At 43.0% G+C, this 27,759-nt stretch overlaps 1 protein-coding gene across 3 annotated transcripts in view; it reads left to right on the top strand.

Annotated features, from left to right (window-relative positions):
- The window catches only part of LOC116941243 (uncharacterized), a 37,996-nt gene extending 13,957 nt beyond the window's left edge, over nucleotides 1-24,039 (top strand). Inside the window, exons 7-16 of one of the 3 annotated variants that reach the window (XM_032952088.2) lie at nucleotides 1,553-1,695; nucleotides 3,614-3,731; nucleotides 4,210-4,333; nucleotides 5,442-5,520; nucleotides 5,806-13,945; nucleotides 14,548-14,621; nucleotides 15,477-15,600; nucleotides 17,009-17,090; nucleotides 17,813-19,345; nucleotides 20,249-24,039. In XM_032952088.2, coding sequence (XP_032807979.2) covers nucleotides 1,553-1,695; nucleotides 3,614-3,731; nucleotides 4,210-4,333; nucleotides 5,442-5,520; nucleotides 5,806-13,945; nucleotides 14,548-14,621; nucleotides 15,477-15,600; nucleotides 17,009-17,090; nucleotides 17,813-19,345; nucleotides 20,249-20,411 — 10,580 coding nt within the window. In that variant the 3' untranslated portion in view covers nucleotides 20,412-24,039. Of the gene's footprint in view, nucleotides 1-1,552; nucleotides 1,696-3,613; nucleotides 3,732-4,209; nucleotides 4,334-5,441; nucleotides 5,521-5,802; nucleotides 13,946-14,547; nucleotides 14,622-15,476; nucleotides 15,601-17,008; nucleotides 17,091-17,812; nucleotides 19,346-20,248 lie in introns of those variants that run through there. The other 2 variants (XM_032952087.2, XM_076066361.1) reach the window with 2 other exon arrangements.
- The last annotated feature ends 3,720 nt before the right edge of the window (nucleotides 24,040-27,759 follow it).

The following is a 27,759-nucleotide window of genomic DNA, read 5'->3' as shown; positions in this document are numbered from 1 at the left end:
TTTCTGTGCTGACATTGGTGACTGGGCTGGAAACATCAATTCACTCTACTTGATAACCTTGTTTAATTACAGGCAGCTGCCTGGATTCTTATCCAAGATTTTAGCAGTGCCAGTGCAGCGCTCTGACCTTTCAGCAACCTGGTTACCTTTTATTTTCTCCCCTTTTAAAGGAAGAATTATGGTGGCGTATGGTGCTGTTTTATTGCAAATTGATGCGATGTGTGGCATGTACTGAAGTTATCAATTTGGCCGTCAAATCAAAAATGTTCTTAACGCTACCCAATTGGGCCATAGCAGTTGCAAAAATATCCTGCAGGCATGAATAGATGAATACAGTGGTATTCATTATACCACCAATTCACTATGAACCCGGTGACCCGAATTTTATTCCCAGCTCGGTCTAACATCAGTGGTAAGTGACATTTGAACCAGTCTGATCTGCCACCCACTTATTTCACCAACATGCACTGACCCACATTTTGATGAATGGTCAAACAACTCCATGATCTACATACACAACATGGGGAGGCCTTCCTCCAGCAGTGGTTTGACAAAGTATTTAAAAGTATTATAGTTGTAAAGTTGTAACCCAAAAGTAAAATATCCTGTCTTGTAATTTTGCACTCCGTAAGCCAGTAATAAATAATTGACTTCTCAATTGTTATGTTTATGACACATGCATACAATTGTGTGGGCAAAATGGATGATTTCTAATTTATGCAAGTAATCACATTACATATACACTATGTAATGTGATTACATAGTTTATGCAAGGCCCACTGGGCTATATAGCTCTTTTTCATAAGTGACCTGGCCACAAATGATAGCTCAAAGAGAAATGGCTTATAAATATGGAAATGAATAGCAGCCAAATACTTTAAACGCATGTTTCTAAATGTGGAGGGAAAAACTGGAGGACCCAAACAAATATATACGCGATCACAGGGAGAACATGCAAACTCCAAATATACAGACGTCAGGGTCGGGATCGAACCCACAACCATCTGTATACCAGACGAGGTAGTTAACATCTCGCCCCACAGTATTACTGTTCAAACAGAACAAATGAAGAACATTATGTACGAGGGTGTAAAAGCGAGACAATTTATCCATGACTGAATTGTGGCAAGTCATCTCATTGCAGAGGCATGAATTGCTACATGCCCCATAGCAAGGCAGTGCCCTGGACTTTTTGATACGTTTATCAAAAGCTTCATTCATATAAAAATTTACTTTAAATTCAAGGTCAGACACTCTGTCAAAGAGACGTTACTGCATTGCTTTATAAAATGAATGGGAGATGCATCAGTAAATTGCCAAAAGGAAGTATGTGACCTCAACAGAAAGGGGTTTTTTTTTATTTTGTGTCAAAACTTCAGACAGCACCAGAACAAAGCCTAGGTATAATGTACATATCTACATAAGAGTTCCTTGCTGTTTTGCATTTCCCTTGGACTAAGGATACTCGCTTTCCTTCATATACCCTTCATTGCTTCAACTCTGCCTCGGCTCTTGGTGTACTTGTCTAACGTTGTTGAATTTGACCAATTAGACGTGAAGGACAAACAAGAGGACAAGAAGGTGATCCAGGTGAAGGCTTCCCGCACTTCCTACGTGCGCAAGCCCTTCCTCTACTCCAGATATTACAGCGACTCCGACGACGAGAACACCGTGGAGCAGTGTCGACAGAAGATCGTAAGCAGATCGAGGCCAAGGCATCACTTAAATGGGGGCAGTGCTAGATTATCCTAGTAGCAGAAGTAGCTACAAATGCTACGGGGACCCTGCACTTTCAAGGGCCCCGCGCTAAACGCTTTCAAGCTATCAATCCCATTTCAATGATACTGCATTTGCTCTATTACGATAGTAGTATTCTGCCTTCAACTTTTATGAACGACTGGGTGTTTAAGGTTAGCGATTTGTCATAGTATCTGGCTGTATAGTAAATGAAAAATATAATTGCTTTACTATGCAAGTATATTTTTTTTATATTTCTGTGTTTTTTTTTAATTTAGGGCCCTTTTATAACATTTCTACAGGCCCCCACACTAGCTTAATCCGCACTGAATGGGGGGTCATTTTACAGGAATATGTAGCTACCCTCCTTCCTTTGCCCTCAGCTACTCCTGTCATTCCAAATAGTTTTTTTTTTACTATGTTATATTCCATCATTCCTGTACATTTCCATACATTCGTCAGTCTTTTCTGGGAGAAGTATGATAAAAGATATTTATTTTCACCACATTTCCAAATACCTCTCTCTTCATGGTCTCCTTATACAACCTGGTATCGATTGAGGTCATTCTCCAGAGGATACTCTTCTCAAATTGACGTTACTGCATTGCCTTTGGGGTGCAGCTGGGGCAAGATAATATCTCCCTCGTGTGGTATGCAGGAGGTCATGCGTTTGGTCCCAACCCTCACGCCTGTATATTTGGAATTTGCATATTCTCCCTGTGGTCATGAGGATTTTATCTCTGGGTCCTCTGGTTTTTCCCTCTATATTTAGAAACATGCATTTAAATAATTTGCCTGCTACTATAAATTCCCACATGATGAAAGGCACTTCGTTGAGCTATCATTTGTGGCCAGGCTGCCTCTGAAAAAGAGCTAACAACTCAGTGGGCTTTACCTGGTAAATAGTATAGTTTACCTTTTTTTCTGTTTTACTCTCCTATGTGGTCAATGACCTACTCTCCTATGAAAATGGATCCCTTTCACTCCTCCGTCTCCTAGACCGCACTGCTGCTTGTAACATTTCAACGCCGCCATAGATATGTAGGTGTCTCCAGCACACTTGTGACCTGGTTCTTCTCTTACCTCTTAAACATTCCATTTGCTCAAATCCCCCTGGGATATGATGTGTCAAGAAGGATCCATCCTCAGCCCACTGCTCTTCTCAATATATTTATTTCCACTGAGTCAAAATAATTTCCAGCTTCAATGCCAATTACCAATTCCATGCTAGCGACACCCAGCTGTGAATCTCTATTGATTCCTTTTCACCCAAGCTTATGACATGCAGTCTCATCCTGGACTAGTTCAAAGTTTTTCCAGCTGAACGCTGCCAAAACTCAATTCTTCCTCATTTGCAAAAATGTGTTCTGTCGGCAACGTCTTCCACCTTGGAGTGTGCACCTCCCGGACTCGAATATATCACGCTGGCTTAAGGGTATACAAAATCTTGGGAGTTGCCATCGACACCGAGCCAGACTTGTGCTCCCACGTATCCTGGCTCTTCAGGGGCCTGCTACCTTCACCGATGGAAAATCTCTTGCATCTGCTGATTCCTTGCCCCATCGACTGCTGCAACCCCTGTCCCCCCTGCCTGCATCAACCCTTCCCTTGGTTATTTAACTGCCTACTCTACGGCCTTCCCAAATCCCGCACCCTCACCAACTTCAAAATCGATCAAATATGCCATTTCCAAAACTCATTACCTGCGTCTCTTTTCCCTGCCCCTGTTCAAGTTTAGGCTCAAGACTTCCTCTGCCAAGGACTTAAATGTCTTTTCTATGTTCTATGTGCCTCTTTGATGGACATAAAGAATGCATATGTGTTGTAATTGCGTTTGAATAAACCGCTCATGTGTACGTGACGCACATTGGTGCAGGCCAAGGATAAGGAAGAACGGCTAAAGAAGAGGCAACGAAACCGCGAGAGGCTGGAGGAGAAGCGCAAAAAGACGGTGACGGACAAAGAAAAGCTGAAACAGAAAAAGCCAGAAGATGGTTTGTTGACTGCATCGCATGCGGCGCAGCGTAGCGGTCGAATATTTCTCTTGGATGCTATTTGTCACGTCATATTACGTTTCTGTCGGTTTTTTGGGTCCTTTTTCCACATAGGTACAAAAGGTTATTTCTTTGGCGACCCTTTTTCCATCTCCCAGGAGTGTGCCGTTACAAAATAAATAAAACAACCCCTCTAAATATTGCATCAAATCAGGATTCGCGTTCCGATGCCACGCTGGGGAAAACATGGGTCAACTCATTTCGTCGCATGTTGTGAAGTTTAAATGAAATGCCGCAGTGTCGGCATTCTGCATGCTCGTGTAAAATTATTCTCGACACCTCGTACCCGTTAACCCGACTTTTTTGTTTGGCTGCCACTGTATGATTTAGTACGGAGCAGGCTTTTTTTTTACCAGCAGTGCTTTATATAACACATTTGAATGTTAAGCTGCTCTTGTGTCCTGGTTGTATTCTGCAGCATCCTTAAATGTCAAGTCGCAGGGGGAGCCTCAGAACACGGGCACAATGAAGGAGACCCTAAAGGAGCTAAAGGCCCTGGAAAAGAAAATGGCTCTGAAAATCCACAATGAAGGGAAAAAAAGGTATTGTGTTTTTGTTGCAATGAAATTCATTGGTTGCGCAAGGCACCTTTGGAGGCTTCACCGAACATTGAGTCATTCCATCAGAGCTGCTGATACATTCGTACAACCATGTGATTTTTTCTATCTTTTAGCATTTAGAACATGTGTCTGTGGGAAAATGTTAAACATTGTGAGGTGAAATCAAGAAACTAGTTGTGCACTCGCATGGTCTAATGATGCGAAATAAAACGGATTTCTAATGTTACCGCTTTTAAATGTCTGTTTAGGATTTTTTTAATCATTGTCATTTATTACCGTTATAATGGTGATGTTATCAGTGAATCTGAGGTGGCCAATTTTTTCACCTTCATGCCTTTATTTCTCCAACCTAGCTTTTGGAATATATCCTCTATTGTTGCTGCAAATAGTATTGCTGAAGGCATATCTCCTTGCCAGACTTCTCTTGATATCTACTTTGTTGTTTTATCTATGCAGTCTAGGTATAGCCGTTATATCTTGGTAAATGATTTTGATAAGTTCGATCGTTTGTTTGCGTTAAAGCAGTGTTTTGTGTGAGTTTGAAGAAATTAATATTTTTACTGAATAAAATGCCTTTTCGTAGTCGACAAAAGCTAGGTATAATGATATTTCATATTCATTGGTCTTTTCTTGAATCTGATTTGTAATATGTATGCAGTCAATAATAGAAAAACATCTCAATCCAGCATCCTCGCATGGTGGGCTGGTCTCTTCCTTGTCCATTATTCAGTTATCTATTAACCTTTTAACTCGAATACATGCAATAAGATGCCAATGAGTCTGTAAACCTTCACATTAGTTTTGTCTCCTTTTGGAATACAATATAAGTAGAATGAGGTCTGCTAATTTCTTGACCAAACAGCTGGCCCTACAACTTGGCTGACTAAATTACTTGACGAAGAAGGCTGCAAAGTGGGGCTTTTGATAAATATGAGCAAAACAAAAGTAATGTACAACAGGTTTGCTGAACAAAAGGAAATCACCGTTGGAACTAAATATGAATTACTCGGTAGGCTATTTTGTAAATGCACTCAGGCAGGTATGGTCTGCAGTCACCCTGAGCATTCATGTGGTTCTTTTTCCTCCTTAGGACCAAACCCAAGGAGTCGTCTGTGCTGCCACCAGATACCCATAAAAGAAAGCGTGAAAACTCAGAGCAAAGTGAAGAGGTTAGACATTCATTACACCTATAACTGAGCTAAGCCTTTTAAATAAATCTGTCTACCATCTGGCAGCATATGGCAGTATGTGAACAGCCTGTTCAGCCTCTGGCAGTGGATTTATATTTAAAGCATAATTGTTGAGAATGTATGTTTTTAGTCACCCTCATGAATAGTTGTATTAATCTTGGAACACAGATTACATGTTTGCATGCATTCCTTAATCTCGATCTATACTACTCCCCTTAACTGAGATGCCATTAACAAACTGGAAAATATGTTTGTTTGTAGCAGAGGAGTGCTAAGAAGAGTCGAAATGAAGACTCTGACAGCAAGAAAGAGAGTCACAGTGAGCAGGTGAAGCACAAGGACAGGGACTTCAGGAAATCCCTCGATTTCAAGGATCGTAAGCGCTCCATCAGTGTGTCCTCGACAACGTCTCGCTCTCCATCCGTGGAAGATAAAGGAGATTTTCCTCAACGGAGAACAGAGAAGTTGCACTCCAGAAGCAGGGAGAGGACTGCCGAGGATGGTTCCGGCAGGGAAGCTGGAAAAACGGCAAAAGACTCCGAAGGGTCGGCTAAACATGAAAAGTTGTCCAGGAGGCCGAGTGAAAAAGAGCAGAAGTCTATGAAGCCGACTAAGAAGGACGGTGAAGGCACTCAGAGGTCTGATGGTCGGGAGAAAAAGACTCCTTCTAGCGGAAGCAAGTTAATGCCAAAGCTGAAATCTTCCGGAGATGGAAAGCCCTCGGTGTCTGATAAAGCGAAGAAATTGTCCAGGGTGGAGCATTCCCATGGTACAAACCATCCTTTGCTGAAGACAAAAGACAAACAAAGCAGTTCCAGAGTCCTGGAGAAGAGTGGCGAGCCTGCTCCAATTAAAAGCAAGGATGGCAAGGCGGATGGTGGTCGAGGTAGTGAGAGAGAAGAGAAATCCGCTACAGTCAGCAGGAGGCCGTCGAGCAAAGGTGTCCCACCGAGCGTTTCTAGCACAAGGACGTCTTCACCAACGGCCGACAAGGCAGGTCGAGGAGAAAAGAAGAAATCTCACGGCATGCAGCGGGCATCCTCGAGCCCCTCTGACCAACAGCGTTCGGAGAACAAAGAGCGAAGCGCTGCGCACAAATCCAACACTTCTTCTGGCACCCGCAAAGGCTCTTCAAGTGGTCTGCCAAAACCACACAAAGGCCAAGCTTCAGCGCATACGGCGAAACCAACAGAGTCATCCAAGCCATCGTTGGCCGCCGCAGTGGAGGAGGACAAACGAGGTACTGCAAAATCCAAAGAGAATCTACTGACGAGTGATGGCACTGGTGCTGCGTCTGAAATAGTGGCCAATGGCAGCAAGAGCAAAGGTAAAGAGCCTGTTGTTGCTGCAGAGACATCACCGGAGAGTGCCACTCTCACTTTGGTCATCAGCCCTGAAACGAATGTTGAACTAGAAAGAGTGTGTGCGCTTGAAGGCGTTGGAAAGCCGCGTGCCCCAGATGACGCTATAAGCGCAGGGAATGCTGAGCATGCTTCACCAGAAGATGACTCCAACGAACTGGCGATTACCAGCGTGGATAAAGAACAGTCGCGACGACCTGCAATGGCATCGCCGGCAAGGGAAGCAGGCATTGGGCCCTGTGCAGATACGGACGCGGTGGAACTTGAGACCATGAAAGCACAGGAAGAGATTTTGAACTCCATGGAGCCAAACACAAATGTCTCTCCTCTCAATGGGCCCCCAAAGCCCGACGAGCAAAATAAGGCTTTAAATGCAGATAGCACCACTGAGAAAACTGTTGCGACATTGACTTCAACTGACCAGGCTCTGCAAGAGAGTGTAAATACAACAGCTTCCAGCACACCCACTGATAGAACTGCCGACCGTACAGCAGCAGCAGAGGCTGAACGTTCAATGGATAAAATGGACGTCACTGCTTTAGTTATCGCCAATGTTACCGCTACTGTAACAGATAGCGTTGAAATTGTTGGCAGGATTGACAGCGCTCCTGATACCAGTGCAACAGGTGTTGCTTACATTGGTGGTGGTGGAATGGAAACTGCCGATGTTGCTGATGGAGCAAACGCTGCTGATGTTGTGGGGGCAGTAGCTCATGCCAGTGTTACTTGTGCTGCAGGTGAATTGAATGTTGCCAGTACAGCAGATGGTTATGTTGCATTTAGTACAGCAGATGATGCCAGTGATGTTAAAAGTGCAGCAGAAAGTGTCAGTGTTTCCCATACAGCAGATAGTGCTGTTGTTACTGGCGAAGCAGATGGTATTGATGCTACCTGTGTCGCAGATACAACTGATGTTACTAGTGCTGTAGATGATGCCGATGCAACGAGTGCAGCAGATAGTGCTGGTGTAACTAGTGCCGATGAAATTGTCAGTGTTTCAAGCGCAGCAGCCAGTACTAATGCTGTTAGTGCAACGATCAATGCTATTGCTACCTGTGCAGCAGATAATGCTGATATAACCTGTGCAGCAGATACTACTTTTGTATTGGCTGCAACAGCCGATACTGATGCAACTTGTGTAACAGATACTGCTGTTCCTGGTACAGCAGATAGTGCTGATACCACTTGTGCAGGAGAAGCTGTCAGTGCTTCCGGTACAAAAGATAGTGCTGGTGCACCCAGTGCAGCTGATCGGGCTGATGCAACTGGGGCAGCAGATAGTGTCACAGCGGAAGTGGTCAGTGTTTCAAATGTAGCAGACAGTGTTTATTTAACTGGTACAGCAGATCAGGCCAATGTAAATTTTGTAGAAGATAGTATTGATGCAGCTTGTGCAGTAGATAGTGATGCAATGGAAAGTGTCAGTGCTTCAAATGCAGCAGACATTGCTGTGCATGCAGCAGACAGTGCTGTTGTAACTACTGCAGAAGATCACACTGATGTAACTTCTGAAACTGATAGTGCTGAAGTAACTGGTACCGCTGATCACACTGATGTAATTTGTGCAACACACAGTGTTGTTGCAACCGGTGCAGCAGACAGTGGTGATGTAATTGGTGCAGCAGATAGCAGTGATGTAACTGGTACAGTCGAGAGCAATGATGAAACTTGTGCAACAGACACCAATGTTAGAACTGGTGCAGCAGACACCAATTTTAGAATTAGTGCACCAGACACCAATTTTAGAATTAGTGCACCAGACACCAATTTTAGAACTGGTGCCGCAGACACCAATGTTAGAACTGGTGCGGCAGACACCAATGTTAGAACTTGTGCAGCAGACACCAATGTAACTTGTGCACCAGACAGCAGTGTTGGAACTCCTGCAGCAGACAGAGATGTTGCAACTGGTATAGCAGACAGCAGTGATGTAACTGGTGCAGCGAACAACAATGTTACCTCTGCAGTAAACAACAATGTTGTTACCTCTGCAGCAAACAACAATGTTGTTACCTCTGCAGCAAACAGAAATGTTGTTACCTCTGCAGCAAACAGCAATGTTGTTACCTCTGCAGCAAACAATAATGTTGTTACCTCTGCAGCAAACAGCAATGATGTTACTGGTGTAGCAAACAGCAATGTTGTTACTGGTGTAGTAAACAACAATGTTGTTACCTCTGCAGCAAACAATAATGTTGTTACCTCTGCAGCAAACAATAATGTTGTTACCTCTGCAGCAAACAGCAATGATGTTACTGGTGTAGTAAACAACAATGTTGTTACCTCTGCAGTAAATAACAATGTTGTTATCTCTGCAGTAAACAATGTTGTTACTGGTGTAGTAAACAACAATGTTGTTACCTCTGCAGTAAACAACAATGTTGTTATCTCTGCAGTAAACAACAATGTTGTTACTGGTGTAGTAAACAACAATGTTGTTACCTCTGCAGTAAACAACAATGCTGTTACCTCTGCAGTAAACAACAATGTTGTTACTGGTGTAGTAAACAACAATGTTGTTACCTCTGCAGCAAACAGCAATGTTGTTACTTGTACAGAAAACAGCATTGTTGTAACTTCTGCAGAAAACAACAATCTTGTAACAAGTGCAGAAAACAGCATTGTTGTAACTTCTGCAGAAAACAACAATCTTGTAACATGTGCAGTAAACAGCAATGTTACCTCTGCAGCAAACAGCAATGTTGTAACCGGTGCAGCCAACAGCAATCTTGTAACAAGTGCAGAAAACAGCAATGTTGTAACAAGTGCAGCAAACATAAATATTGTAACCTCTGTAGCAAACAGCAATGTTGTTACTTGTACAGAAAACAGCATTGTTATAACCTCTGCAGAAAACAGCAATCTTGTAACAAGTGCAGCAAACAGCAATGTTACCTCTGCAGCAAACAGCAATGTTGTAACCGGTGCAGCCAACAGCAATCTTGTAACAAGTGCAGAAAACAGCAATGTTGTAACAAGTGCAGCAAACATAAATATTGTAACCTCTGTAGCAAACAGCAATGTTGTTACTTGTACAGAAAACAGCATTGTTATAACCTCTGCAGAAAACAGCAATCTTGTAACAAGTGCAGCAAACAGCAATGTTACCTCTGCAGCAAACAGCATTGTTCTAACCGGTGCAGCCAACAGCAATCTTGTAACAAGTGCAGAAAACAGCAATGTTGTAACAAGTGCAGCAAACATTAATATTGTAACCTCTGTAGCAAACAGCAATGTTGTTACTTGTACAGAAAACAGCATTGTTGTAACCTCTGCAGAAAACAGCAATCTTGTAACAAGTGCAGTAAACAGCAATCTTGTAACAAGTGCAGAAAACAGCAATCTTGTAACAAGTGCAGAAAACAGCAGTGTTGTAACTTGTGCAGCAAACAGCATTGTTGTAACTTGTACAGAAAACAGCATTGTTGTAACCTCTGCAGAAAACAACAATCTTGTAACATGTGCAGAAAACAGCAATGTTACCTCTGCAGAAAACAGCATTGTTCTAACTGGTGCAGCCAACAGCAATCTTGTAACAAGTGCAGAAAACAGCAATGTTACCTCTGCAGCAAACAGCATTGTTCTAACTGGTGCAGCCAACAGCAATCTTGTAACAAGTGCAGAAAACAGCAATGTTGTAACAAGTGCAGCAAACAGCAGTGTTGTTACCTCTGCAGCAAACAGGAATGTTGTAATCTGTGCAGCAAACAGGAATGTTGTAACTGGTGTAGCTGACAGAGATTTTTCAACTAGTGCAGATGAAAGCGATGTTGTAACTGATGCACTAAACAGCAATGTTGTAACTTGTCCAGGAGACAGTGATGTTCTAACATGTGCAGAAAACAGCGATCTTCTCGCCTGTGCAGCAGACAGCGATGTTGTAACTGGTGGAGCAAACGACAATGTTGTAACTTTTGCAGAAAACAGCGATGTAACTTTTACAACAGATAGAGATGTTGTAACTTGTGCAGCAAAAAGTGAAGTTGCAACTGGTGCAATAGACAGTGATGTAACAGTGGCAGCAGACAGAGATGTAACCTGTGCAGAAAACACCGATGTTTTAACTTGTGCAGGAGACAAAGGTGTAACCTGTGCAACGGACACTGGTGATGTTGCTGGTAAAGCAGATAGCGATGGTGTAACATGTGTAGCAAACAGTGATGTAACTTGTGCAGAAAACAAAGATGCAACTGGTGCAGTGGACATCGATATTGCAATCTGTGCAGCTGACTGCAATGTTAAAACTAATGCAGCAGACAGCGATGTTGTAACCTGTGCAGCAGCCAGCGATGTAACTGATGCAGCAGACAGCAATATTGCAGCTGGTGCAGCAGATAGCAATGTTGAACCTGGTGCACCAGATAGCAATGTTGAACCTTGTGCAGCAGATAGCAATGTTGAACCTGGTGCAGAAGACGGTGATGTAACTTCTGCAGAAAACATAGATGTAACTAGTGCAGCAGACAGCGACGTTGCAACTTGTGTAGCTGACAGCATTGTTGTAACTTGTGCAGCAGACAGTGATGTTGCAACATGTACATCAGACAACGATGTTGTAACTAATGCAACAGATAGCGATATTGTAATTGGTGCAGCAGATAGTGATGAATCTCGTGCAGAAAACAAATATGTAACTAGTGCAGCAGACAGCGATATTGCAACCAGCGCAGCTGACAGAATTGTTGTAACTTGTGCAGCATCCAGCGATGTTGCAACTTGTGCAGAAAACAGCGATGTTGCAACCTGTGCAGCGGACAGTGATGTTGCAACATTTACAGAGGACAGCATTGTTGTAACCGGTGCAGCAGTCAGTGATGTTTTAACTTGTGTAGAGGAGAGCGATGTTGTAACTTGTGCAGCAGACAGTGATGTTGTAACTGGTGCAGCAGACAGTGATGTTGTAACCGGTGCAGCAGACAGTGATGTTGCAACCTGTGCAGCAGATAGCAATGTTGAAACTTTTGCAGCAGACAGTGATGTTGCAACTCGTGCAGAAAACAGTGATGTTGCAACGTGTGCAGCGGACAGTGATGTAACTTGTACAGAAAACAAAGATGTAACTAGTGCAGCAGACAGCGATATTGCAACTCACACAGCTGACAGTATTGTTGAAACTCTTGCAGAAGACGGCGATGTTGTAAATTGTGCAGCAGACAGTGATGAATCTGGTGCAGAAAACAAAGATGTAACTAGTGCAGCAGACAGCGATATCGTTACTGGCGCAGCTGACAGAATTGTTGAAATGCGTGCAGCAGCCAGCGATGTTGTAACTTGTGCAGCAGACAGTGATGTTATAACTAGTGCAGCAAACAGAGATGTTGAAACTACTGCAGAAGACAGTGATGTAACTTGTGCAGCAGACAGCGATGTTGCAACTGGTGCAGCAGACGGCGGTGATGTAACTGGTGCAACAGATAATGTTGAAACTTGTGCAGCAGACGGTGATGGTGTAATCTGTGCAGCAGATAGCAATGTTGAAACTCGTGCAGCAGACAGTGATGTAACTTGTACAAAAAACAAAGATGTAACTAGTGCAGCAGACAGGGATATTTCAACTAGTGCAGCTGACAGCATTGTTGCAACTTGTGCAGCAGCCAGCGATGTAACTTGTGCAGCAGACAGTGATGTTGTAACTAATGCAGCAGATAGCGATATTGTAACTGGTGCAGCAGATAGCAATGTTGAAACTGGTGCAGCAGACAGTGATGAATCTTTTGCAGAAAACAAAGATGTAACTAGTGCAGCAGACAGCATTGTTGAAACTTGTGCAGCAGCCAGCGATGTTGTAACTTGTGCAGCAGACAGCGATATTGTAACTTGTGCAGCAAACAGCAATGTTGAAACTTCTGCAGAAGACAGTGATGTAACTTGTGCAGCAGACAGTGATGTTGCAACTGGTGCAGCAGACAGTGGTGATGTAACTGGTGCAACAGATATAAATGTTGAAACCTGTGCAGCAGACGGTGATGGTGTAACCTGTGCAGCAGACAGTGATGTTGCAACTTGTGCAGCAGACAGTGGTGATGTAACTGGTGCAACAGATATAAATGTTGAAACCTGTGCAGCAGACGGTGATGGTGTAACCTGTGCAGCAGACAGTGATGTTGCAACTGGTGCAGCAGACAGTGGTGATGTAACTGGTGCAACAGATATAAATGTTGAAACCTGTGCAGCAGACAGTGATGTAACTCGTGCAGTAGTTAGTGGCGATGTAACTTGTGCAGCAGATATAAATGTTGCAACTAGTGCGGCAAACAGAGCTAGTATAACAAGTGCAGGAGACAGCGGTAATGTCACTGGTGCAACAGACAGAGGAGATATAACGTGTGCAGCAAACAGTCATGTAACCTGTGCAGCAGACAGAGACGTTGTAACTGGTGCGACAAACAGTGATGTAACTGGTGCAACAGACTGCGACGTTGTAACTAGTGCAGCAAACACCGATGTTATAACCTGTGCAGCAGAAATAGTTGTTGTTTCAAGTGCAGCAGATAGTAACGTTGAGACTGGTGCAGAAGACAGTGATGTTGGGATTTGTGCAGCAAACTGTGCAGATTTCGTCGGCTCAATGAATAACACAACCCATGTCACCACAGCATCTTGTGTTCCCACTGAAAGCCTTCCAAGCAGCAGCAGCAGCCCTGTCAATGAAACGAATGGAAAGAAGTTGGAAACCCCAGAAACACTTGCTACATCAACAAATCAAGGCATTGGCATTTCAAGCCCCAAAGACCAAGCCTCGACTCCAGCCGTCACTCAAAGCCCTGTGACACTCACAGAATCCTGCACGCCCACTCTGGCCTCTGAGGCCCCATCACAAGGCGAAAATGAAAAGACCCTTCTTGAGACTGAAGGTAGTAGAATTGAGCAAGTGGAGGCTGCTGTGGAGGCTGCTGTCGAGGAGGCTGTACACCTTGACTCTACAGAAGCTAAAGCTGAAGGACTAAAAGATGCTGATCAAGTGGAAAGTCGCGTCAGAGACGGCATGCCGCCGTCACATTATGATGGCAGCCACAAGGAAGCCGAGGGGTTGGACATCAAAGGTAACTTTGGCAGGAAAATAAAGTTTGGAGTGCTGCACCTTAAAGTCAAGATTGGTTTCTAATTGTTTGACCAACAAGTACTTGAAATATTTCTCAGTCAAGTTTGGTTCTTGAATTATCGTTTTTTTGTCTTGTCAACAAACGCTTCAAATAATTGTGGCGTGATCTATTTGACCCTTTGTTAAATGTGTAGCTTCTGGTCAATTAAAGCTGCAGTTGTAATGCTGCTGGTGCCAGAAATCCCAAGGAAAATACTGTACCATAACAGAGCATGTGCAAGATCGCAGCCAGGAAATGAATATTGTGTTGTGTAAAGGCGCTTATGCAGTTGGAAATTAAGCAATTTATTTTGAACAAATATAACATACGGAAATTACTTGGCCAATTTTGGCAATAGCTTCCAATTTCAATTCATTGTGTTTCAAGTTAAGTGAAATTGCAGTCGCATAATTACCCATAAAATTTCCAATTTTCACACATTCACTCTGCATATTTCTCCAAACGTTCAACTGATTTCCATAAAGTCATATTTAATGTGTACACAATTCAGTGGTGTATTGTAAAGCTGTTGCTATGCCTAACAGGGTATGTTGTGTTTGCAGACCAAACTGGGGCAGATATATTGGAAGCAATTTCCAGCCCCACATCCAGCTACGAAAGTGAAAGAGATACAAAGGTAAGTGTCAAGTTTAAGATGAAAAAATATAGCTTACACATGTCAATTTTTTTTATATATTATTTGAACATTTTTACATGTTCTTGTTTGCTTGAAATGCTGAACATCTGCAATGTGATTGCCCCATTGAGGGTTATAGAACTGCATATATATATAGAGTTTGTATGCAGTTATACTCTTGGCATTTATTCATCTTCTGAAGACGTTCTTCTCTGTACATGTATTACTGTTGGGTCAGGTGTGGTGAAAATCTAGTTAATCATCCATAATTTAAGAACTGTATTTTAAGTTGCTAAACTCCTAGCTTTCTTGTACATACATACATGATTGTTGCTCAAGATTTAAGAAGCAAACAAAATAATGTAATTCTCTGATAACCTTTCAGTGGTCCTCTAGTTCCACTGAGAACACACATGTCAGTCAATATTAGTCATTGCTTTAGGGGAGGACGCTTACACAGGCACAGGTAGAGCATGTACAGCCCTTTTGTCATGGAAGAAAAATGTGGGTTTTCCCCGAGCTGTTTGGCTTGTAATATTTCACCGCGCTGGTCAGTACAGATTAGTAAACCTGGGCCCATGGACATTGGAGCATAGTAAAATACAATGGATTTTCCTGCACTGTCCTCTGCTCACAAAGTAGCCCCGCAGGAGCCTACGAAATCTGATGCGTGGTGGTCACTATTCCATGGACTAATCCAAGCTCGCTTTTGCTTGGCTTCCGAGATCTAAGACGATTGGGTGCATTATGCGTGTTGTAGTCATAGGCCCCCCACACAGAGCCGCCATGTGTGTTACGTGCATGCACACTTGGGTACGGGAGCTGAGTTACGTACCTGCCTCTCTGTTTGGTCAGGCGGTGAAGCCGCTGGAAGATGGGAGCGAAGGTGCGGCAAGCAAGAGCGCAAAAAAGAGAGGCGCGCGCAAGCGAGACGGCTCCCCCACCCCTCCGCCCGGCAAGAGGCGGAGAGTACAGTCAGGTCCTGATCTGCAGCCTCCGTATCTTGCGTTTCACAACATTGTTTCGTTTCACACCAGTGGGCAGCTTAGACAGAGAGACTACCTCTCATCGCAGGCATGTAGCATTTTCGCCACCTGATGAGGGCTACTAGTGGAGATGAGCCTCATTCTTGTTTGTATCATATTTTTTTTTAATTTTGTTATGCTGTACACCGGATAACTTCAGCTACATACATATCTCACAAGCTGAATCCAGGCTCGACTTTTCCTCCTGCTTACCGGGATGTTTATAGTATGTAACAGATGGCAAAGTGGGTCAGACAAACCAAGTTGTGAGTTGAAATCCTCTTTGGAGGTTATTGTTAGTCCTTGTGTCCAAAATGTGTGTGATGTGGTAGGAAGAGTAAATTGCTCCCTGCCTAATACATTGATAATTTCTACTTCAGGCTTGGTAACACAAATGAGCACCAGCAAATGCTTTTTTCTTATATTTTTGTGACATTTCACTCGCTTGACTTTTATGTGTATAAGGCAGTACTTGGCCTACTCCCTACATATCTTTGTTCACGGCTAACAAAAACATCACAACCCTACAGCCATCGTTCTCAGTCAGTTCCTAGGGCAAGGACTAAAATTGGGAAACAATAATTTTCCTATCATGCTCTTTGGGTCTGGAATAAATTACAAACGATTTTAAAACTGGAGGAGAGGGTATTAATGTCTGATTTCAAAGCTCTGATAGAAGAAAATGTCATTGTCATTTCGTTTTAAAGCTTTGGTGACTGCAGGGATTCATATTCTTGGTTCTTTCGGTAAAGTCACGTAGAAGGGAAATATAAAAAGTACTTTTATTATTTCATTATTTTATTTCTCTTCTACGTGACTTTACTGAAAGAACCAAGAAAATGTCATTGTAATTGTTTTTAATGTTTTGTATTGTACTATTTCGTATTGTGTGCGTGTGGTCATTTCTTTTTGCTGACTTCTTGGCAGGTCCTGCTCGTAAAAGAGGTTTTCACCTCAAGGGTTTTTTTTACCTGGTTAAATACATTTTGATTTAAAGCTTTCGTGACTGCAGGGATTCATATTCTTGGTTCTTTCGGTAAAGTCGCCACGTAGAAGGGAATTTAATTGTTTTATATTTGTTTTATTTTATTGTTTCCCTTCTACGTGACTTTACCAAAAGAACCAAGAATATGTTTAAATAAAGGTGAAATAAAAATAAAATGTACGTCGTTAGTTTGAGCGGTCTGAAGCCAAGAGTTGCTCGTGTACAGTGGCAGTTGTCCATATGTTTGGTGTATGCACAAATCTTCGAGTCGTTTTAATGATAAATAATAATACATGGCATATTCAATTGATTTATTGAATGTTGTTTGGTATACCTTGAGTCGAGGTAATACTTCTGTTTCATTTTTTTCCTAACAGACAAATCGGAGGCTGAGAGTAAAGAAACCACAGATTCTTCTGAAGCAGAAAATTCCTCAAATTCCGAAGAGAAAATGCAGCGGTATGTGTGTTACACATTTCTACTGTTCGTATCAGTGTGGACAATTGCTCTGTAGAATTGTGTAGTCGTGACAGTAGTTTCCACAACATCAATCTTCTATGCTACATTTACTATTGAATTTCTCACCCAGTTTTCTAAACATAAAGAAAACATTCCAATGACACCCATAATAGAGAGTAGCAGAACATAAACATTTTTATATATATACAGGTGGCCACATGACTCGGAGAGCTAATACCATCTCCGAGCACTGAGTCAGCACTGTCGAGAAGCCCGAGTTCAAATCTCGGTTCTCAAGCATAGTGAATTGATGGTCTTAGCTCACTCGCCAATGACAAATCCTCACAGCAACCCTTTATGGATTCAAACCCATAATATTGCCTTGGGTTTTTCACTTGAAAAAAAAATTGTTTCATTGGCATGGGACAAAACACTCTTTGCCAGCCATTAGAATAGTGTACTTGGGGTTAGTTAATGGGCCCATTGAAGTAGCTTCAGAAGTTGTTCTGTGACATCATTTTCTAGGGCAGTTCTCCGACACGTGGTGGTGTACTGCTCGCTGTGAGGGTTCTGCATGTATTTTTTCTCCCATTTATAATCCAAGTGTGCCATTGCGTCAGGCCAAAAGCCACAACTGGAATATTATTGAGAAAAAAAGCATTTTTAAATATCCGTATTTTCATCATGCTAATGGCTACTCGACTCTCACGTTGGATTTTCAGACCCAGCACACGCCGCAGCACGCGGCACGAGAAGCAGGAGAAGGGCAAGGAGCCCCCGCCGGCCCACCGAACGCGGCGGAAACAAGCAAAGTCCTCGACCGAGTCTGACGTCGGCCGTCAGACAAGGCGGGCGTCCGGCCATCTGGCTGCCGAGGCCACGCGCCAAATACGGCAAAAGAGGGGTGGCCCAGTGTCTCCGAACCGCGAGGACAAGCAGACGCGGCAGGGAAAGGTTCAAGCAGTGCAGTCAAAGCCACGTGGACGCCGGGCAAAACAAGTGGCCAAAGAGATGGCGTCGCCGCAGCATGACGCTCGGCAGAAAGCCAGGCAAACTCGCGCGTCTGCCGGTCTCCAGCCCTCGGAGTGCAAACCTCCGTCGGCCGACACTACAAAGCAGAGCAAGAGAGGACGCAATTCTTCGGGCTTTAAAAGCCCTGAGCTACCCCGGCGGACGCAGCAGATGCAGTCGGCAGTTTCTGCTGCACAAGCTTCGGCGGAGGAAGCACCGTCCTCAAAAGGGCCTGCAGATCCTGAGCCCGAGTTGTCTTCCCAGAAAAAAGAGAATGAAATGGGGGAGCCGGAAAATACTTTGGCTGTGCCTGGTGAGCCTTTAAGCGACACTGGTCCCAAAGGGAAGACAGCTGCTGACGTGTTTGGAATTTCTAAAACGACTGTCGATGATCCTTCCACCTTTCGGTCCCTGGAGTCTTTGCAGCCATGCCCTGAATCTTCATTGGAGGCTTCAAATGAGACAAATTACTCTTCTGTGGAAAAACAAGGCTGTCAAGAGATTCCCAGTGCCAGTGTAAAGGAGGGGTTACTTCAAAGTGATGGCAAACAGCAAGCACACGATTCTGAGTCCCAACCAGAAGCTGAATCTCCCGCAGCACATGAACCACAAGTGGTAACATTAGTTGATACAACAAGGCCTGATGAGCCTTGTGATTCTGCAAGTGCAGAGGAAAGGAGGCAGGAAAATGAGCAACAGCCTCCTCAAATGGAAGAAATGGATTCTGCTCAACAGAAATCCAGTTTAGATCAAAATGAGCCACATTTACAAAAGCCAGTCACACAGGAAGCAGAGAAAGGGGTGGAAAATCTCGAAGCGAAATTTGCAAAGCAACTAGAGGCTGAGAGTCTGGCTGCGAATCCGGATCTTGAGCAGCCAGAAAGCGAACATAAAGCGGACTCGAAAACGTCTGACGGCACGGAGGAGAAGAAGTCATCGGGCAGCCAAGGCGCTCCGCCACAGCGCATGCAGCTCAGGAGGCTCTCATCGGCTCAACAGGCGAAGGATGGTGCCGACGCCTCCCCGCAGAGCCGGCAGACTCGTGCCACGGCCAACGTGGCGTCTGAAGCGGCCCAGCCAGCACGGCAGGCCAGGCTATCGGGTGCGGCAGCGGCAGCGGCGGAGGTGAAAGCTCTTGGCCGACAAACCCGCTCAGCGGCAGTCAACACCGGTGACGTCGCTCAGCAGCAGCAGCAGCAAGCGAAAGCGACGCGGTCATTGCAAGCCTCTTCCGGCAATGACAAGTAAGGCCTGGCTTGGGCAAATTAGATCGTTGTTGTGTGCCGTGGTCTGTGTGTCTGCCTGGCTCGGCTTTTCAAAGCAAACATTGATCTGTTCAGTTTGTTGATATTTATCCTCAATGTGTGTTTTATATTCAGTTGGCTGGCTAGCAGTGGTTAAAGCGCATTCAAATTCCATTCTGTGATGGATTCCACGTCCTTCATCCCTGAGAGTACCACATGGTCAGCTGAGAAACTCGCATGGAAGTTTTCAAGTTAAAATCCCATTCTGTTATAAAACTCATGCCTTCATCTGTACGAAGTTGGTCAAATTATAATCGTTTTGTGGAAGTCCGTTGTTTTGCTATGGATTGACTTGCTTTTGCCATGGAATTAGATGAGCAACCACTCCATGTTTATTGGAGTATGTGAATACTTCGTTTTTTCTTGTTTATCAAATTAAAAGTCACTAATCCAAAATTGCTCATTCAGCAGAGTACTCCTTGGGAAGTTTTGATCAATTTATTCTTTTTGAAGGTTGACTGGGAAATTTCACTTATTTAGCAACCTTTGTTATTTATGTGTTGCCGTAAATCAGTTGTAAGTAATTTACATTTTAGTATTGGGTGCAATTGTGAATAACAGCCATATCAGACATTAGTACGTCTCATCGGCATTATCATTGGTTCACTAAGTGTGTGAAGTTAGGAGATGTCCACGTGTGCTCGGCATTTGAAAGCCTGAAGACCAGTATCGGTGATTTCGTCGACAATTTGTTCAGGGAGGTGGCTCCATTCCTTCCATTTAATAACTTGCTTTAGCCTAATCTTGCACATGTCTTTCACGTTGTTCACAAGGCATGCTGACTTTAAGCTCTCCCACGCCTGCCTCTCCCCTGTTGTTCCTGTCTGCCCCCCCCCCCACCAGACTCGTGTCGTCGGTAGGAGCTGGAAGAGGCCGCAGGCAGCCCTCGGCCCCGGCACCCGAGACGCGGGGCAGCAGCAAGCGGGCGGCGCCGCCCCAGTCACCAGAGCCCACACGCAGGAAGGGCCGTGGTAGCGAGCCTCCGGCCAAGAGAGGCCGCAGATAACCGCCGAGCAGATGCACGCCAGCAGTGTTCATTTTGTGTCATGACATTACCGCGGAAAATATTTTTCGCTAATTTGCATTTTTTCTTTTATTTATCAGTGATGACTACGAGTGGACGAAAATCGGCAGTTATGATGATGAATGCAACTACCCAACAAGGGCTAAAGCGTGATTGACAATGACGAGACGAAATTAACTAGTCTGAATGAAGCCGCAGTTTAAGATGTGGTTATTAGAGACTAGGGTGCACCGAGCAAGACCAACAATTGTAATTCATATAAATGAGTTCACCGATTGACTTAATTTAACTCTCCCACGCCAGCATTTAATAACTCGTGGTGGACTACATTTTAACTGCAAAAGTCAACGAGACTAATTATTACTTCAATTAAATCTTCAGACCAACATTCTACACCTTGTTGATTAGATAAAGTCTACCACTAAAATTTAAGATGCTGACTGAACGCTGTACACCACCAGTAACCTTCACGCTGCGACACGACCTCGTTAGCATTCACAAACCACACGCCGCCCCATCATCGTCAGCAACAGCGGCAGCAGCCCGTGTCATGTGGTTGATGCATGGGCATGTCACGATTCACCGATTTAAATAGATATTTCGCTTGAGATACGTGAATCGAATCGCGAATGTAAAAATGTATGATTTGTAAATAGTTGTATGTTATTGTTTTTTTTGCTTAGCAGCTAGGTTTTTACATGCATTACACTGGTAACAAAAATAAAATTGCTTGAAACTAGTCTGGACAATGAAATCGTGACAGCTTGTTGAATTTCCATCAGAGTGAATCGGTACATGTTTATATCCATGGTAGTGCTGTTCCAGGTTGGTCATCCTTAATTAGATATTAATCATCAGAATGTGTTTATTTTGAGTGATATCAACACTCATGTTCGGTAATTGTTATTGTTGACTAGCTGCAGGCAGGATTAGTTGATGAATGGTCCAATGAAGGAATTAACTTTGCAAGTTTATTATTCTATGCCAACAAAAGGGCTCTCTAGCCATACAGAAACAGCCTATGGGTACATTCTTTCCTTATACTTGCCCTCTAGAAAAGTGCCTCCTTTAAAAAAAATATTGCCTATATTCATCACACTAGATTCGAAGCTTTCGTGACTGCAGGAATTACTCTTTGGTTCTTTCAGTAAAGTCACGTGGAAAATAAAATCAACGTGACATTACCAAAAGAACCAGAGTATATTCATCACCACGATTGATTTCCCGATAGCTGCACAAGTTATATTTGAAGACGGCTCTCATTGACGAGTGATCGCTGTAACGCTTAAACAACAAACAATTCCCGTGCAGATTTTTACACCATCACACTTTGAGTACAAAAGATACATTTATGATGAAAGTTATTGTTATAACTCATTGACAGTGCAAATAAATGTGTTTTTTTTATTTTGATACTTATTTTGAGTCACTTGTCAATAAATTATTACATTAATTCTTACTTTTTAAAAAGCCTGTAAGCATGTAAAACACAGTTGTGATTTTGCTTGTCAGTCATTCACTTTTTTAAACAATATAAATATATTCAAAGTGTTCTTGGTTCTTTCGGTAAAGTCACGTAGAAGGGAAACAATAAAAATCTAAAACAAAATTCTCACGACGTTTCGACTGCAATACAAGCAATCATCATCAGGTGTGATTGCTTGTGTTGCAGTAGAATTTTATTGTTTTATATTTTTATTATTTAATTGCTTCCCTTCTACATGACTTTACCGAAAGAACCAAGAATGTGAATCCCTGCATTCACGAAAGCTGTAAATATTAAAATATTCAAAGTGCTTTCATCGGCATTTGAAGCCATAAGCTAAGGGTTACAATTATAATTTCATACGATGGAAGCCACCTTCTCCAAAGCATAACTACTTAACTTACCAATGAGTGGTAATCACATGATTGTGCCCAACTTCGCAGCACTCTTTTAAATTTCAGTCATTTCATGAGCAAGTCCTCAATTGGTCAATTGTAAGACGTTGAAGGAGCACAATTGTGAAGAAAATTGGGTTTGGGCAGCACATGGCACAAGGGGTTGATAGCCGGTGGTAGTGACGAAAGAGAGGGTCCACCTCGGAGATGGAGCAATGAATCGGCTCTTTATCAGATGGATGTTACATCTTGAGACCACGAGGGATTGTGATGGCTTGGGGAGGCTTTCATGCAGCAGTGGATAGATCATGATTGATGAACGCTGATAGGGTGATTTGATCTCCAAATGAGAATTGAACTCCCAGCCCTTCAATTGTGTCACTTTGCCTTTTGAAATGTATTACGAAATAAAACATCGTGAGATATCCACCTCTTCCTACATGAATTAGGGAAACGTAATATGTATTTGTATATTTGGGATTGGTATTCAAGCTACAAATATGTTTTGCTGAAGGTGCTGTTAAGATTTGCCTGTAAGAGTGAATATATTTACCAAGTAGATGCATATTAGTGTGGACGTTATTGGGACCACCGCTTTGGCTGGGCATGGATAAAGTATTCAACATTAAGTTTAGATAAAAATTCATTGCACATCAGCCATGCCAGTCATTGAGGTATCAGGACATATCCTACACATTGCTTTCACATTCTCATCTCTGATGCAACACTGATGTAACAAGCCTGTGATTGCCCTCTCATCCAGATTGTTTGAACATTTCATTGGTGCATATGGTGGCACTGTATATGGTATTTGGTGGACAAAAACATCTTGACTGCATTGTTTGGGAATATCAATATTGTGACAAGGATAATTAACACTGTTCTGCATGCACTGACATCAGATAAAAGTGCCTCGTGCAGGAATAACAATGCCCTTTCATTAGAGTGGATTTAGGTGGAGTGTTAAAAAGTTAAGCATATGGTATATTCTGTAAAAAAAACTTGAGTATTGTCACCAATTAGCAAAGCGTTTTGCAGTCAAATGTAATTCCACCTTTGTAAGGTCAAAAATTACTATGATATTCTTGCTGGCGACTTTAATAAGGAGATAGACATTTTAAGGTTTAAACATTGAGTCGCATCAGCAAGTATGAAGTCTGCTTATATAAACAGCAGCATTGTGTCAAAGGCGTATAAAATATTTTGTAATTAAAATGTAAACGCTGAATCTCGTGCTATTTAAGCATTCACACTCGGTATTGCTGTTAGATGAACTTAATTATTTGGCTGGTACAGGTTTGTTTATATTTGTAAGAGAATCAAGATGTTTGTGAATACTTTCATTCCATTTTTATTACCACTTAAATATTTGAAAACATTGTCATTTCTTGCTAAAATAATTAAGCGTTTATAAGCGTTATGCAATACACTTTGCAGATGTTTGTGCCATTTATAATTAACTTGTATATTTGCTTTCTTGGTTGTCGCTCAGATTGATGTGCTTTGGCTGAATGTAAACAATCCATATGCGTTAAGGTAGCTCACATTCACTACCTGGGAGTTCGTTTATTTTTCTTTTCAGATTTTACTCGTGTATCACTTAAATAATACGCATTGGCGTTAGAGCTTTGTGTGCGTTTTTTACTTTGTTGGTGCAAATGAGCGAAGCATCTATGTGAATTGTAGTGTAAAATAAAAGCAGAATACTAAAGGTACTTGTGTTTTTAAACCCTGCCGTGCGTGAGTTTTTTCATGAATAATTTATTTACAAAAGTTGTGGTTACTGACACTGCTAAATGCCATGCTGAGTGTTGCACTGCAGTTATTCTTAATTACATTTACCAATAGGTGGCGCCTATTCTGAAGTTTGTACCATACATTTCAACATTAACCAGCTCTCATCAGATTTTCCCCAACAGAATACTTTTATACCATTCATTTTGGTGTTTAGTTTCACTTTTATAAAACAATAGCTGATCATACAATGAATTGCAATATAAATAGCTGGTCACAGTAATTTACTTTGTTGTAACTACATTGGTGCACAATACAGTAATACACATGGATTAGGGTTGTGGTTGTGAGTGAAATGTGTCTTTAATTCTCGGTTATGCAATGCATTGCCCAATACATTTACACATTTGTAGTGAGTTCAACTGAGTCGCAGACGTACTCTTTGGAGGCAACACATTTATTAACACCAACACACGGGGTAACTGCCCCTTAACAGAATAACAACCTATGGTGGTGACCACCAGGCTAACTACGCTAATTACAACGTAACTAGCTACTACAGACCGGACCCCAGTTTGGGTCCAGGTCCGCGTGTTGGAGACTCTGTAGGATGTAGAACATAGACGAAGGTTCAGGATGAACAACAGCGCCGCTCCCTCTGGGGGACCCGGCTGATATCCTCTGCGGAGTGGCCGGCTCCGCCCCTGGCCACGACCACCTTCCAGAACCCTCCAGCAGGATCTCGACCCGGACCACGTGACCACCCCTAGCCCCTACCTGGAGCCCTTTGTAGACTTAACGTGTCATCTCTGGTCAACCGGAGTGCCGTGGCCGATCGTAACCCCGTTCCTATGGACGGCACTCCCACACCCTATCCTGTAAGGCTGGCACCGCACGCCAAGCGTGATGCCATCCAGCGCGATCACTCAGCGCTGACCGAGCCCCTCTAGGGCCGGTACTACACCGACATCCTAGAGGTGTCCGCGATGTCGTTACACCGCACGCCGTGCCCCTCTAGGGCCGGCATTACCCAGTGACATCCCGCGATGTCACTCCACATTTTTTTACGTTATAGTAGTTGTCCTTTACAAGCTATTATGAATCATCTGGGTGGCGTGTTTGTTTATTGTCACCACTGCACAATAAATTGATCAAGCAGTCTTGAATGTTGGGTGGAAATATACAATTAATCGAGTCGAACAATAAACCAGCGCGCATTTGTATTTCAAAAGATAACGCTGTACCAATGTTGGTGAATTCTCATACACTTGCGCATACGTCCATACACAAGTAAAATGTTAATACCATACTACAGTTGATTACTCGTGGCGTAAAGTTATGACAGGCCAAAATATTTAGAAGCAACATATGAACCTCATGGCAGAACCCCGGGGTCCCGAATAAACACGAAATCAAAATCGTAATACATTTATTTTTGGCGACTCCGTCCCACCGTGCACATAAACGCTGCGACCCACATGGCGCGTATCTTTCTGTTGTCATGTCATGATCGTCGAACCCTGATGGGGTTCAACAATCATGACGTCATCCTGCACTATTAGAAGACATGAAGCAGGTGGATGGCTTCACTATTTTTACAAATCGCCCGAGGATGCTGGGTGTAATTTCCAGCAAAATGACGTACTCAAATAGTTTATGTTGTGGATCCACTCTTCAACACACCGGTGCGCTAAAGTAGTGAAATATTTTTTCTTTTGTCAACGTGACACTTTTTTTACTGGTTGGCCGTGCCGGGTGGTGGAGGGTTGCAACACATTTATAAATAACGCGATCTAACCCAAAAACCTTTATTATGAATAATGCTGGTCGCAAAAGCCTACGTGTTAAATAATACTTCTCTTGTCTGTATGCATCTGTGCAGATAGTTTTTTTTGCGGCTAAGCCATAGATAGTCCCCACGTACCGCTCGTATCAATGCGGATAAGAGGCGCGGCGACCCACTACTCTGTAGAGTAACATTGCTATAAACGCTTGTTACAATATGAACAGCGCATTGAAAACGCATACTATTTTACGTACTGTTTACAAAGTGCGTTCACAAATCCACACTGAGAAACACGATGATTGACAGAGAGGTGTAAAAAAAATTTCAATAGTATATTTAAATAGAGGTACTGCAGGTAAGTCGTTTTCAGTTTTAAAGGCATACACACTTTCCACCATCCTTCAAACCCATTGGTGAAAAACAGCAAAGTTTATGTTTACATTGTATGTTTATGCGAGAGCCGGGGGCTTATGGGACCCCGGGGTCCCGCCATAAGGTTCATATTCCCAAATTATTTTTAAATGACTGACCGCGTTCATAGAACTTTATTTAACCGTGGCAATATACACTGTAGGGGTGTAAAGAATCTAAATATGTACGTACAGGACCTTCCGGAATAAAAAATAGTGATGCATTGTTGAGTATAAATAACTTCACTTTGTGCACAAAAGGCAGCGATCCAAAATCCTCATCTGGATAAACTGATCCCTGCCATAGGAATATGGACTGTCCCCTTTCTCGGCCACCAATGTTCGTTTGAGCAGGAGGGCACTTTAATAAATTAAAAAAACACATGACAAGAACACAAGCCAGCTCGATTTTATCTGAATCAAGTAAAATTCAACATGCGCTCTGTATCACCACATAAAAATCCAATTATAATAGTTTAGGTCGAGTGACCTTTTGGCCTGGCTGCCTAATGTGGGTGTAGATCCTCCCGTGAAGTTATCACTATGGAGGTTAAGTGCTTTTGAATTGGACCTTATCCATCTATAATGTATATTACTGCAGGTACATTTTTATATATAAAAAAAACTTGGACACTATTGGAAGAGATGGTTTAGTTTTGTTGTATAAGTTGAGGATATCGTACTAGCTGTTAGTTTACACTATAGGGTGGTCAAAATGTATTGTGACCCCCAATTAATTTATCCCAAACAGGTTTTTCCTTTGCATATTCATTTCTGTTTTAAATTAGGCTTACTAATTTTTTATATCACTTTTAGAGAATTAAATGCGGGTCACGAGACATCTGAACCACCCTGTACTTGTGTATGCTGGGGAAAATGCGTGTAAACAGTTTAAACTCACTTCTCATTTTCAAAAGGTTAACTGTGGCCTAATTTACCGCTTATTATTCTGCTATCACACTGTACCACCTACATTTGCACTGTTACTGATCTGTCATCTCGTTCTCCCCTCTAAAACGGTATTTTAGTCTCAATGGGACCTAACGTGGTTGTTGGTGATCGCGAGATGTGGGCGTTCTCTGGCTTTCTCCCACACACACAACCACCGGACATTCTCGGAGTACACGTGCAGCCCTTTTGTCCATACACTGATGGATTACAACATGCCCACGGCTTGCGGACCGTGGGGGTTATCTGACAATACTTTACCACCCTCGTAAGTGCAGGCTTGGTGAAGGAGGGGAGCATAGAAGTGCAGTGCATCAATGGATATGTGCTGCACTGTCCATCATCCACTGCCCACCCATGTAGCCCCGTAGCCCTATGGCAGGGGTCACCAAACTTTTTTCACAGTGGGCCGGATAACTGAAAGAATGACGAGCGCGGGCCGCATAATAAATAAATAAATATTACTGGAGCGTGGGACCTGTGTTGACAGCTGGAAAATCTGGGGGCGGGAAAGATGCGTGTTTGTGTGTGTTGCCATGGAAACCATGGTAACGTGTTGCCATGACGATGC

The sequence above is a fragment of the Petromyzon marinus genome, chromosome 11 (genome assembly GCF_048934315.1).
Source record: "Petromyzon marinus isolate PM22_M1 ecotype Great Lakes invasive population chromosome 11, UKy_Petmar_22M1.pri1.0, whole genome shotgun sequence".
Taxonomy (NCBI): Eukaryota; Metazoa; Chordata; class Hyperoartia; order Petromyzontiformes; family Petromyzontidae; genus Petromyzon; species Petromyzon marinus.
The sequence above is the reverse complement of the archived record's forward strand: the minus strand, read 5'-3'. Positions and strand labels throughout refer to the sequence as shown.